Source organism: Notothenia rossii, assembly GCF_949606895.1.
Source record: "Notothenia rossii genome assembly, chromosome: 9".
Lineage (NCBI taxonomy): Eukaryota > Metazoa > Chordata > Actinopteri > Perciformes > Nototheniidae > Notothenia > Notothenia rossii.
In genome coordinates, this window is record NC_136907.1 from 68,449,083 (window position 1) to 68,462,643 (window position 13,561).

Here is a 13,561-nt window from a genome sequence, read left to right on the forward strand (position 1 = left end):
CAACATTATTCCTTTCTAGAATAAAAAATATTGGCGTGGTCCTTAGGGCCATGTACATTTTCAAATTCATTTACTTTAAGCTCCAACCACCGAAATGTGTTATGATAGTCAAGAAAAACTCTCCTGGTGAATTTTATTCAAATTCCAACAACATTTACCCCTCCCTCATCAACCTTGAAGTTTAGCCTCAGTAGGGTGGTCCTTAAAATTGAAAGTCGGAAAGTCTAAGCTCCAACCCCAAGAATTCATTCTATTAGTTAAGAAAAGTCTCCTGGTGAATTTATTCCTCAATCTTACAACATTTAGCCCTCCCTCATCGACCAGTGCTGCCACACCAGCAGAGAGTTTTCTTGACTAATAGAATGAATTCTGGGGGTTGGAGCTTAGACTTTCCGACATTCAATTTAAGGACCACCTTAGTACGCATGCATTTACTGCCAAATCAGTACACTTTCCATTTTACCGGATAGGACAGCTGTGAAAAATTTCCAACAATATCAACGAAATACAACAATTTACCACAGATAGATTTATTTAGCAGTCAAATTTCACAATCTGGGACATGGATGTTGGACACCAGAACGCATGTTACACATGACACACTGTCACAGGTATAACATCATATTCTTGTTTGACATTTAAGTTACTTATATCCTTATTAATGCTTGTCATTACATACACATGCATACAGAATACACTCTCCAACTTTCAAACAAACTCACGCATTCACTCTGAAAACACTTACATAAACATAAACATACAAAAACACGGTCACAAACATTACAGGTCTTCGTCAAGAGATCCACCTGTGTGCCAAAAATATACATATACAGTTGACTGTATATATGATCAAGAAAAGACATCATTTGTACACCATGGCAAATTGATACAGTAGCAGGCTAAGAGCAGCTGAGCAACATTGGTACATTCAAAAATTCAACACTTGATAAAACTGGCTTCAAAACACACAGCGCCAAAAAAAGGCTTCTAAACACAGAGAAATGCCACACTGCGAATAGTTTGACTCATTAGGAAAAACATTACATATTCACTTTCTTGCCAAGAGTCAGATTACACCAGAGAAAAACTGGAGAAAATGGATTTCAACTAAGCACTGTGCAAGAAAGTTCCAACAATGTCAGACTAAACTTGCTTTTCTGTGACACAACAGATCAATGTGAAACTGAATGCTAAACCAACTGCAAGAAGAGGTGTGTGTAGAGAAAGGCGTGGTCAGATTAAGACAAAAATACATTTCACAGCCTGACTTTTTATAAAAATCAAAAAGTGCCACAGATTATCACAATTTCATCACATTTTGAAGATTTTAAAATCAAATAATTCACAGTTTATTTGAAAAAGTAAAGAGAGAATAAATGGAATTTGGGGATTGAGAGTAGGAACATGATATAGATGGAAAAACCTAATTTGTAGGCTTGTTGGTTGATTTGTGTAATACAGACGCAGATGCAAAGAATGATAAACAAGTGATTCAATGCCACACACTACCTCTATGTAATCCAACAAGTAAGAAGCAAATCAATGCCACTCAAACTTCTATATAAAAAGAATCAAATTAAAATACTAACACTCTGCTGTCACCTTGTGGTGGACAAATATACAGCACAGACATGGTCAGGTGAGGAGTTTTCCACTCTTCTTTTTCACAGACACTAACAGCTTTGAGACATGGTCGTTTCCGTCTGAGTGCATTCACACTCAGAGTGACGGCTGGCGATGGAACACGTAAGCAGCAGCAGAGGGTTTTATCTCACCCTCGTACACACTTTGTGTTTATCTGTCACATTTGTTCCACCTTCTAACACCTCCCTAATTAAAAAAGTATTTTTTTCCCCACCTCTGGCTCTCCTTCCCCTTGATAGAATCTCACCTCACGGCTTTGTCCTAAAGCAGCCAAGCAAATGCACAACACTGATACATCTCTTCAGGAGTGTGTGCGTTTCATATTTTTTTTAGAGTTGAAATCTTTTTATCTCTCACAATATCCTCTGCGGCTTTGAACATCAACATCCCGTGAGTGTTTTTGTTGTTTTGTTTTTAAAATTAGAAGTGAGACATCACATCCCACCGGTTATGGCACTGCATGTATGGCACTTTGACCAAGAGAGTCAATATCAATCAATTTAAATGAAATCATACATCATGAATGACACGTAAGAAAGCATGTAAACTGTACATTGAGTTATTTCACATGGCACTACTTTATGGAAAATAAATATACATCCTTTTCTGCTCGATGATATTCATAAATGTAATCTACATTCTTTTAATCCACTCAAATGACAATACAAAAAAATAAGTATCTGGAGTAAATACCGTGGATAAATCCTTCTGTACACACCGTTTCACATTTCATCTTATTGAATTATTCCCCCAGCCGGACAGTTATTGTTTGTTTAGCTTAGTTTTCTGCACAAATAAAAAAAAACAGGAAGTGGAAAAGGGGTAACACTCGATTGTCAGGAGCTTTCACATTAAAGCCTTTTGTTTCGACTGTCACAACATGAAGTGTTTTTTCAAGCTGGTTGTGCATCTGACGTGGTGCTGAACTGAAACGGACTTATATTGAACGGATGGTGGTTGTAACGAAGAGGCTAACAAAAGCATCAGTGCAAGTCTCAAACACATTATATAACAGGACTCTTTTCGCTTGAAACATTTCGCCAATAAATAAGCTAGCTTTTTTTTATAGCACACAATAGAAACACACCTTCTGTACATTCTTTGCAGGGAATACGTTTCTTTTGTTTATTGTGATGAAACTAAAATTGATAGCTATTTGTGACTAGGCACTTTGGAATATGAGTTTAGGAGATGATTCATTCAAAAATATTTTTTAAATAAAGAGCAATTTATTATGGCACGATGGGTTGGAGCTTAGAGAACAATTAGCACATAGAGTCCAGAGCATGATGACTCTTGATGCCTTTAATAACAAAATGCTGCATGTATAAACGCATGGCACTGTGAGGACCTTTATGTGAAACCATCCATTAAATGGCACTGTTTACGTTCACAGTCTGCAAGACCAGAAAAAAGTCTGTGACTTCAATTAACTGAAGCAAACTACTAGCACTAGCTGTGAGGATAAATCAGTTTAGAGTGTAGATTGTAACGTTTAAAACCATGTTATTCCCTTTCGCCCTGTGCATCCTCTCCAGCAGTGGTTACCAGCTCTTTTTGTCTTGTGACCTTTAAAATAAAACACCTCGTCAGAAGTTGTGAGCACTTCAAACAAAGCCGGATTTTGCCTGCTCGGATTGTGTAATAAGAAAAGCTTGAAGACAAGACTTGAAGTATGTCATTTTTTAGCAGAAGAAGAGGCCAATTATAAATAAACATAATTAAATAGCAAAATAACTTATTTTCTCACTTGTATCTGATACAACAGCTCAAATTAATCTTATACTGTAAAACCTTGGGATCCACTGCTCTACAGTTATCATTCATTTTGGCACGTGTGTTCTTCAAATAGTTCAGAGTATAGTAGGCAGGGTCTTCTGGGTCATCAGGATATGTGATGAAGTCTACAGATTTGGGCTCCAGTTCCTTTTGTTGAAAAGGTCATTACAATAGTGCGCAATGCAAAAAAAGAAACCTCTGATCTCGACACTAAAAGTAACTATTTACAAAGTTCATCAGTTCTTTTTTTCTCTTCCTAAAATATCTTTTGACATACTCTGTACTTACGGCTGATTGTAGAAAATGTTTTACATTTATGATGAAACATTTAAACAATGAGCATTTATTACAAGCAAGGCGAACGTTTGGTTGGTATTTCATTTTGGACATTTACGAGATCGATCCAGTCCGGCAACCTGTTTGATGCACTTTACTTTAAAACAGCCAAATTTGACCCCTTCATTTAATAATTAAACTACAGTTGTTCTCAATAGCTATGACTGTTTTTTGGCACCAACTCTACATTAATATTATCTATAAATAAATCAAGAACAGGGGCTAAAATTCCAGGATTTCCAATATCTCTGAGTGGAATTTAACACTTAAAATAAGTGCATCATGAATACGATTTAGTAGACTATCCAAATAAATTCAATAATATTTTATAGTCAAATGAAATGATAGTCAGCTATGCTCCTCTAATACTTTCAGAAATACCTCATTTTCGAAAGGCCAAACTACAAAATGTGAGAGGTCTGAGGGGCCGCTTTGGTCTGCTCTGGTTGGTCAGGATGTGAGTGGGACGGCACCATGACGTTGACTCCGGCCCATCAGACGCTCAGGTCGGGAGGCTGATGTTGGCGTTCTCCGCCAGCGGGGAGGACATGCGGATCTGGGAGCTGCTCTTGCTGAGGATGGACAGCTGAGTCCCGCCGTTCACCCCACTGCTGGCCAACGAAGGGTGCCTTTGCTGCTTCAGGTCCACAGCAAAGTACCGGTTCACCGTCCAGCTGCGCCATTTCCTCTTGATCTCCGACTGCACCTTCAGGGAGAAACTTCACAAGGTCATTTTTTAATGTACTTTAAGCTGCACCAGCTCCAACCCAAAGGTACAGCACACTTAAGTTGTGTTTGTGGAGCGTCTTTGTTAACAATAAGTGAAGGAGGACTGACCATATCATCTAGCTCAACTTGAATCTAGTGGCTGGAATAACATAATATCATCTTTTTACATTAGAGGTCAAAAGTTGTGGAAACACACACTTTTTAAAGTTGTTGTTTTTTTGTTTGTTTATTTAATTCAATACAACTGAGAGCAGGTGTCCTTATCAGTCATTAAGGGCTTACAGCATTTCATTTGAATACTCATTTGGCAAATAACTAACAATTAATTTGTGTTCATATAGGACTATACAATTCAAACACACACACACACACACACACACACACACACACACACACACACACACACACACACACACACACACACACACACACACACACACACACACACACACACACACACACACACACACACACACACACACACACACACACACACACACACACACACACACACACACACACACACACACACACACACACACACACACACACAGAGACCTGTTAATGCATTTTTAGTGATACCTAAGCCTAAATGACCACTTAAAATGACCTATAGGACTCTACACATTGAGCGTAATTAATTGTTTATACATTATAGATGTTGTTCACAGTAAGTCAAGTGATACGGTTTTATCCAAAAATATGCTCATATGCATCAACAATAGCATTTAGAGGATTTCAGGCATCAATAGGTGTCAGAAAGACAAGATGTCAGGGACGACTCATGTAGGGGCTTACCTCTCCATTAAGGAAACAATAGAGGACCGCTACAACAAAGCCCTGAGGAGAAAGGAGACAACACATAAGAGAAAAGTGAACCCAAAGGCAAAGGACAGTGTCTGCTGACAGCTCTGAAGAAGTATCTGCTTTCTATCGTCAGCCTCCAGGGATTGTAATGGATCATCAGTAAACCGAACCTCTTTATCATATAAGAGAATAGGAGCTTCTGTTTAGGAAAAATATTATATTTCCCTAAACATATATTTGCCATTGTTTATAGTTGCTAAAGGTTTGAGACCCAATATAGTGTCTTTTGGCAGCTTTTTAATGCTTAGTCTGAAGTTTAGATGGATGGTATGTTTAACGCCCAAAATAGAACCAAACGTACACAACCGGTTTTTGTGGCTGTCACTTTTAGACTTTTATTGATGAATCTTCTGATTATTTCATCAATGTATTATTGTGCCTATAAAATGTATGAAAAGGTTCTGCCTGTTGTGTCTGTTGTGTCTAACCATCAGTCCAACAGCAAGAAATTCAATTCTCTTTCTAATGAGACAAAAAGTTGTTAATTTAAATGTTCTTTGTTTCTTCCTGGGACAAGACACTGTCTCCCTTATTTGAAAGCTATTCTATAATTGTGAATCTTAATGCAATATTAATTCATTTTTACAGTACCTTTGTTTGAACTCTTTAATGGCATCATCTTCTTCTCACATCTATGAATCACTTCTACTGAAGTTGTTATTCATAGTTTCACAAGCTTTTCTAAAAAAACCTTGAAAGGCCGCATGCTGTCTTCACGATTAAGCTCATTGCAGTGTTTGAATATCACTATCTCTCTTCTAAAGAGCCTCTTTGAATTATGTAAACATTATGTTCTCTCATTCATCATGTGGTGTTCCTGTTGTACCTGGAAGGATCCCAGTCCCAGTTCAAAGACCAGTCTCTCCCTCTTGCTGACATCCTCAGGTGAGAAGGCGAACACAGTGTAGTGAATACCAAACAGGGGGATGAGCAGGAGGGTGGAGCGCGCCAGACGCCTACACACACACACACACACACACACACACACACACACACACACACACACACACACACACACACACACACACACACACACACACACACACACACACACACACACACACACACACACACACACGCGCGCACACACACACACACACACACACACACACACACACACACACACACACACACACACACACACACACACACACACACACACACACACACACACACACACACACACACACACACGCACAGGTTTAATAAGATTGAGCAGAAGGTCAAGCACAAATCAAAGTCGTGTGTGATTGGTCAGCAGGATGTGATGTAAGAGAGCAGAGCCCCTGATGCAATGTGATGACACACATCCTCTGAAAGCTGGAGGATCCATGTATCAATCTTGTTTCAAATGAAGAATGACTGCAGAATCAGTCACACGATTATTTATGTGTTGATAATGAACAATAAGGTGTCAACAAGTCCCATCAAAAGACCAAAAACACAAAATGATTGAACCCAACAAGTATTGCGTGTGGCCAAAGACATATTTTCTATTCTGCTTCGCAACAGACCTCAACTGTTGTTGGAAAACAAGGCGCTGGTGTTTTAAAACAGTGTAACACAGGCTGATATTACTTAATGATTGGTACACTATGAACTAGAGGTCAATGTTTTGTTTTAGGATTTACTGGTGTTTGTTGACGGTGCAAAGCTTTTTTAGAAGATGATAGCTGTTTTAAAATGTGCCTTTTTTACTTAAGATCTACATTTCCAGTAAGAGCGATTACACAAGGGATTTGTTAGGGAACTGAGAAAGTATTGAGTAATGGTTGTACTCGGTTGATTTTAGTCTTTCATGGGATTTGTTGACAATCAGAGAATACAGAAAAACACAAGCTGTATCCCTATCAATTAAACATAAGGTAGGATTTGGTGTACTTACCCACTCTCAAATACAAAACTGTTGACATTTACAATCTATCCCTGCAGTCATAACAAGTATTGCTGTGTCCTTATATAATCTGGGTGCACATCATGCAGTGAAACATAGTGACTGACAAACACACAACAAATGGAAAACACAGAAACATACAGTGGTTTCACAGTGCAGTCAAGTCAGCTTAAGGAGAACAACTAACCATCTGGACAAAACTACATGTTTTCATTTATCTGCTGGATTAACAACATTCTGTGAGTGTGTGTTTCCTTCTGTGTCTATCTGAGGAGTGGTTTGAGTTTTAGTGAGGACATTATAGTATTACAAAAAAATATAATAATAATAATAATGAATTAGGAATAGGGAATTAATTCTAATAACTCAAATGTATTAATTGAAATGAACCATAAAACATTTATTATACAGCACATGACATACAAACAAATTAAAAGTGAACGAATAGCAAGAACCTCTGGCATAACACACAAAGTCACATATATACACATGCAGTTGACACAAGACACATACACAAACACGTGTGGAAGAACAAACAGACACATAAACACATACCACACACACACAGACACACTTACAGTGTGATGGTGGATAACTCTGACATCCTGCACGAATGCTGAACAGCCTGTGTGGGCTCACTGAAGCATTTCTGAGCACAGCTGCTACACAGCACAAAGACAACACAACAAAACAACAAAGACAGTGTCTTTAGGGACACAAACACAAAGCCTCACACAATACACACACACACACACACACACACACACACACACACACACACACACACACACACACACACACACACACACACACACACACACACACACACACACACACACACACACACACACACACACACACACACACACACACACACACACACACACACACACACACACACACACACACACACACACACACACACACACACACACACACACACAAGTATTCACACTTGGTCACGCACGCACAGGTCTGAGCAACAGATGAGAATGACATTATCTGCAGAGCCTCAGAAGACGGCGTCCTGTGGGAGGAGGGATGTCTGGCTACAGTACAACTCCATAATGAGGCTTCAGCTTCCTGACAACAGGTACTACTCATACATATGTATTTAAAGTATCTGAGAGGACACATCAGAGATTTAAAGATAAGCATCTGAATGTTACAGTATGGCTACAAAAGAAACCATTTTTAAATGCATGGCTCCTGTGTTAAAGTATCAGTAATAGACAGTGTGTTTAAAGGGACAATGCCCACTGGTCTACAGGTATTTTAGGCCAAAATGTACCCAATTATGAGTAAATGCTTCTAGCTGTCTCTCAATCAAAACAATAACAAAAGACTGAGTTTTGTGTCGTAGAAGCGTGAGGTCATGACAGTAATGTCTTCCTTACTATTGCAGACTCTAAAATGATCTTGTGATACATTGACACATTTAAGAAATTAAATATTGAGTGGCTCATCTTTGGAACTAAGGGTAATCATGTTTATTTAGGCTTCAGAGTAGTTTATAAGCAAATTATAAGCATACACTGATCTTAAAATCATATCACTTCACTTCATATAAAACACTTTGTTCCTTCAACATACAACACTGGAGTTTCTGAAGTTGCTGGTTACTTACAGGTAAATGCTCGACTCGTTCCCTCCGATGTCCGGGGACTGCAGCTTCTGCACCAGGATGATGATTATTCCAACGAAGAGGACAAAGTTTATCTGAGAAAACAAATACCATCAATCTGGCAGGAGTTTTTATACATTCCATCCCAGTTAGAATAGCAATGATTTAGAGCATTTCTAAAAATAATAGATACGAAATGTCATACTGTCTGTGCAAGATAGCTTTTATCTTTGCTTATGTATGTGCTTTTGTGTCCGTTGCATGTAAAACGTTTTTTAACTGGGCATATGTGCTGCCATTGTGCTCATGTATTTTTTACTGTGCTTATGTGCTCATGTATGTTCTCTTAATGTCATCAACCTGCCAGGGACTACAGATGAAAATAAGCTTCTATGGTTAAATCTGGCACATTTACATGATGGACTCAAGTGTTCATGTTATCTAATGTGAATTGTCTCTTAAAGGTAGGGTAAGTAATTCACTTCAGAAACACTTTTTGTTATATTCCATGGAATTCTCTTAACATCCCGATAGCAATGAATATATTAAATGCTTTGACAATAAATACATGACATAAATCTGTGGAAGTCATAGTACTGTAAAAAGCACAACAAATGGCAGCCTTCCATCTGTGCACAAACTTATCTCGTGCCCTCATTGGTCATGTGCGCGGGCAGATTTTTTCCGGCTCCGTACTTTCAAATTCCAGCGCCCTCGAGCTGGTTTCTCCATTCTTAACTACCTTACCTTTAATTTGAATTGTCCAACTCACCATAATGGAGGCCACTACAGGTCCTTTGATCACCCACCAGAGGGCAGTGTTCTCATTCGTATCCCAGCATCTGGAGGAGGAGAACAGTGCGTTTCAAAAATCACTGAACATTTTCTCTCAATACTTGGAAATAATAAGCATCGTACTATACGTCAAGCATGAAGTGGCCATTTGTAGAATCAGGAGGCTTTAATGGCAGGGTGAGAGGCTAGAGGAAGGCTTACAATGGAAGCAGGCATAACACTGTGTTTTCACCTTAGAAAATCATATAAAATCATTTTCTAATGTCATATTGTATCATTCTGTGCACAAGAAATTATAAAGAATGTATGAGCTACTAAAAGCTTGTCAAACAGCGACTGGAAGCCTCTAAAATGTTGAATATGCATCGCAAGACATTGGTTTCTTAGTTACTTAATCCCATGATCAGTTCCTACAGTAAGAATATGATGGCATTTATTCATTGATTTAAACAAAGAAATGTCAACATAAATAAAGGATCTGGTGTCAAGAATGAAGGCAGGTATTACCCTATCCATACCAATGAATTCCTCCTGATTCATAATTTTCCAAAGGTGAAGAATAAATACATTTGGAAGGAATTATATTTAAACAAAATCGATACTTCTGGGTCTCAGCAACCCCAAGGCATCTGCGTCTTCGCTCTGATTCTGAATATATTGTGTAGTACCTTATGGAGATAGCCAATGACAGATTTACCCAGTGTCATGAAAGTGGAGCCTCAGAAACGCCCAGATAGTGACGCAGATGGTGGGAGTTCCTGTAAAACAATCACACATTAGAGAAAGGCAATACATCTTACATAAAACATACATTTTACAACAGATTATTATGTTTCATATCATTCTACTGCATTTATGCTTGTTAAAACCATATGAAAGATAACAACTACAATCTTCTTTATAACAAAAGCAGAGGAAGAATGCTAAAATGTGTTTTTTAGACTACAGGTTGGCCCATATCTCAGAGGTTTGGGCAAATATAAGCTCTTTCAGTTGTTTAATCTCATTTACCAATGGTAATGACGATGAGAAACTAGAATGTGTGTTATTAAATAAAAAGAACGATATGGTAATGTCACAGAATTATTACCCTAAACATAACACATGAGAATACAAATCAAATGTATTCAAACAAAGCACATTTTCTTTTACAGGTTCAAAACTGTTGCATGAATAGTTGAATTTACAGAACAGAGAGAGGAGTTGCTGCTTTCCACCATACATAATAATATCTACACTCACCCCAGCCTACGATGGTGTACCAGTAGAAGTAGCGCCTCTCAGGGAAGAAGGTCTCCACCAGCAGAGTGAAGAGATACAGCCCCTCGATGAACAGCCAGAAATAGTTGGACATGACACAGTAATGGAAGAATATCATCACTGCTTTACACGCCACCTGCACGGGAAAAAACACAAGGTGAGGTGCGTTAGTGCAACAATATAATAAATAGGTATATCAAATATTCAATGTGCCAACAGCTATTTCAATCCCTAACTGAAAAGGAAATCCAGATATACAACGACCCAAGTCTCTGCTGCTGCCATCAAAGTGCCGAATGAAAATCCTAATGGCCTTGAACAACGATTACAGGAAATCCTTTATTCCATCTGCTCTAACTATTCTCAATAAGAGAATTCAAATAGGTCCCTTGCAAATGGCCCCTATGTCTTATTTCGATGTATTGTTAAATCCTGCTGAGTATCATGCACTGCTGTTTGATGAACTTACATGGCAGTGGAAGAACAACCTACTCGTCATATTTGGTGATTTATAAGATTTATAAATGTTGTCTATTGTGTGCTGTCTCATATGCAAATGAACAATAAAGTAATCTGAATACGAACCATTTGTTAGACCTTCACCATTTGAGGTACATTTGAATAATTTCCTGACAAGTAGGTGGTTGTTAAAAAACATTTTGTTGCAGATTCAAACGTCAAATCCATGTTTAATGATCAGCCTTTCCTTTCAGAGCTTAAGACAATAAATGTCAGATTGACAAACGTCTTGATTTCTTGTAAATCCCGACGTACACAGAGATCGTTGTCACTATAGGGTGGGGGTTGCTACACACTCAACAATGCAATTACCGTCAAATGGAGCGTCTAGAAACTGTGTGTGGACTGAACATGTTGTCACAGTGGAGACCCACTCTACATGTCAGGTGCCCTGTAATCTAATGACACCATGTTAATGAGGGGGTCCATATTCTGAGTGGGGTCAACCAATTACAGCACTGTGCCAGGATGCTGACCTGTGATCGCCATAGTGACGGTTGAAAAAGAGGGCAAAGTAACCATTGATATGTTAATGAGCGTGGAGTAGAAGATTTCCACTGGCCTTGCTGAAGCCATTAGCGTACCTAATTAGGTTTATTTATCATGCTTAACAACACTGTGCCGTGTGTGGTTACCAGACAAAGGCTAAGAGCTTGTTCTGCATTTGTAATCAGGGAGTGTTAGTCATCTAATAGTGTGTTTGCTTTTTTGTAAAACATTTGCATGTGATTGAAGTTTCTTCAAAAGGTGCGTATCAAAAAGGAAAGACTGAAGGAGAGGTGTTTCAAGCCCTCTGTCTACAAATCTCCCGTATAATATCTCAAACAGAAAAACAGGCCTGATCATATTCTACACGCTTGCTTTCCTTTATAAAATGAGTGGCTGCACTTTGATGAAATCCTTTAATTAGGTTATCTGGAACAGATTACCCAGAAATCTTGAAAACACTTTGCTTAAGCCAAAACAAACTCCAAACATGAGCGGAGATCATTAAGAATTATAAAGCCCTCATTTCGTAATGATCTGCTCCAAATTTAAATTAATGAACTAATCATCAAAATATTGATTTTCATTAATAGCCAAACAAGCCTTCATGTTTGTTTTCCTTCCTGTTGGAGAGTAATTGGCCGGTGCATTTGGCCGTCTTGATGACCACACGGTATAAGAAGTGTTACTGACTGTCTGAACGAAGCAGTGGTCGCTGTCGTCCTGAGCGTACAGCACGCCGTCTTTGATGAAGACGGAGATGGCTCTCAGGATGAAGGACATAAAGAGGTTCATGTGAATGAAGTTCCTGGTGCAGTGGAGCTTCCTGAAGACCAGAGACAGAACATTTATCCAATATGTTCTTGCTTTCACTCTTCATCATCTTAGCAAAGTCATTATTGCATCATCTGGTTTTTTCATATTTAATGTTTATGTTTATTTTGTGTGGCTGCTTTTGCTCAATGTTCACTCTACATCCAGTAGTAATTAAGTCAATCTGCTTGAGCTACACCGTCATAAATCATGTTTAATTGTTCATGTGTAAACAACAATAGCTTAGTAGAGGAATTGCATCGGATATTGGAGCATTATATCCAAAGACTTTCAACAGTCAGCAAACATCTGGATGTATAGACAGAAAGGCTGCAATTATATTTGATCATCGAATCGTTTGTCTTTAGATTTTTTGCCTTCTTATTAATAATTTCTTGGTTTAGAAGTGAGACAAAAATAAATAAATAAATGTAAATATTCTAATGCTATAAGTGAAGGTGTAAAATGTCTTGGTGCAAAACTGAAAGATATTTAATATATTAAGTTTTTAAGCATTTAATCACAATTTCTCTTTGATACATGAGCACTGACAAACATGTAAACCAAAAAGCATTTATTTTGTGAATTGGTTAACTCCTTATGTCATTGTATCGTTTTTCCATTAGAGCTTATTTTAATTGAGTTTTTATATTTATTTTTAAATGGTCAAAGAAACAAAATGCAGCTGACTGTGTGCCGCTCACCTGAATCGGCAGAGAATGACCATGGCTGTGGTCAGAGACACCAGCGAGGTGCTGTATCCGACCGTGTACAGGGCCTTCACCGAGGCATAGTACAGGTCCTGATGTTAGAGA

At 38.3% G+C, this 13,561-nt stretch overlaps 1 protein-coding gene across 2 annotated transcripts in view; it reads right to left on the reverse strand.

The window, feature by feature from the left end:
• Positions 1-514: 514 nt before the first annotated feature.
• Positions 515-13,561, reverse strand: part of adcyap1r1a (adenylate cyclase activating polypeptide 1a (pituitary) receptor type I) — a 26,299-nt gene continuing 13,252 nt past the window's right edge. The window contains exons 6-15 of one of the 2 annotated variants that reach the window (XM_079647782.1): positions 13,451-13,548; positions 12,627-12,759; positions 10,911-11,064; positions 10,366-10,426; positions 9,646-9,715; positions 8,877-8,968; positions 7,828-7,911; positions 6,182-6,311; positions 5,287-5,328; positions 515-4,465 (exon numbers count right to left, since the gene is read on the reverse strand). In XM_079647782.1, the coding sequence (XP_079503908.1) occupies positions 4,262-4,465; positions 5,287-5,328; positions 6,182-6,311; positions 7,828-7,911; positions 8,877-8,968; positions 9,646-9,715; positions 10,366-10,426; positions 10,911-11,064; positions 12,627-12,759; positions 13,451-13,548 (1,068 nt within the window). In that variant the 3' untranslated portion in view covers positions 515-4,261. The remainder of the gene's footprint in view (positions 4,466-5,286; positions 5,329-6,181; positions 6,312-7,827; positions 7,912-8,876; positions 8,969-9,645; positions 9,716-10,365; positions 10,427-10,910; positions 11,065-12,626; positions 12,760-13,450; positions 13,549-13,561) is intronic. The other variant, XM_079647783.1, reaches the window with a different exon arrangement.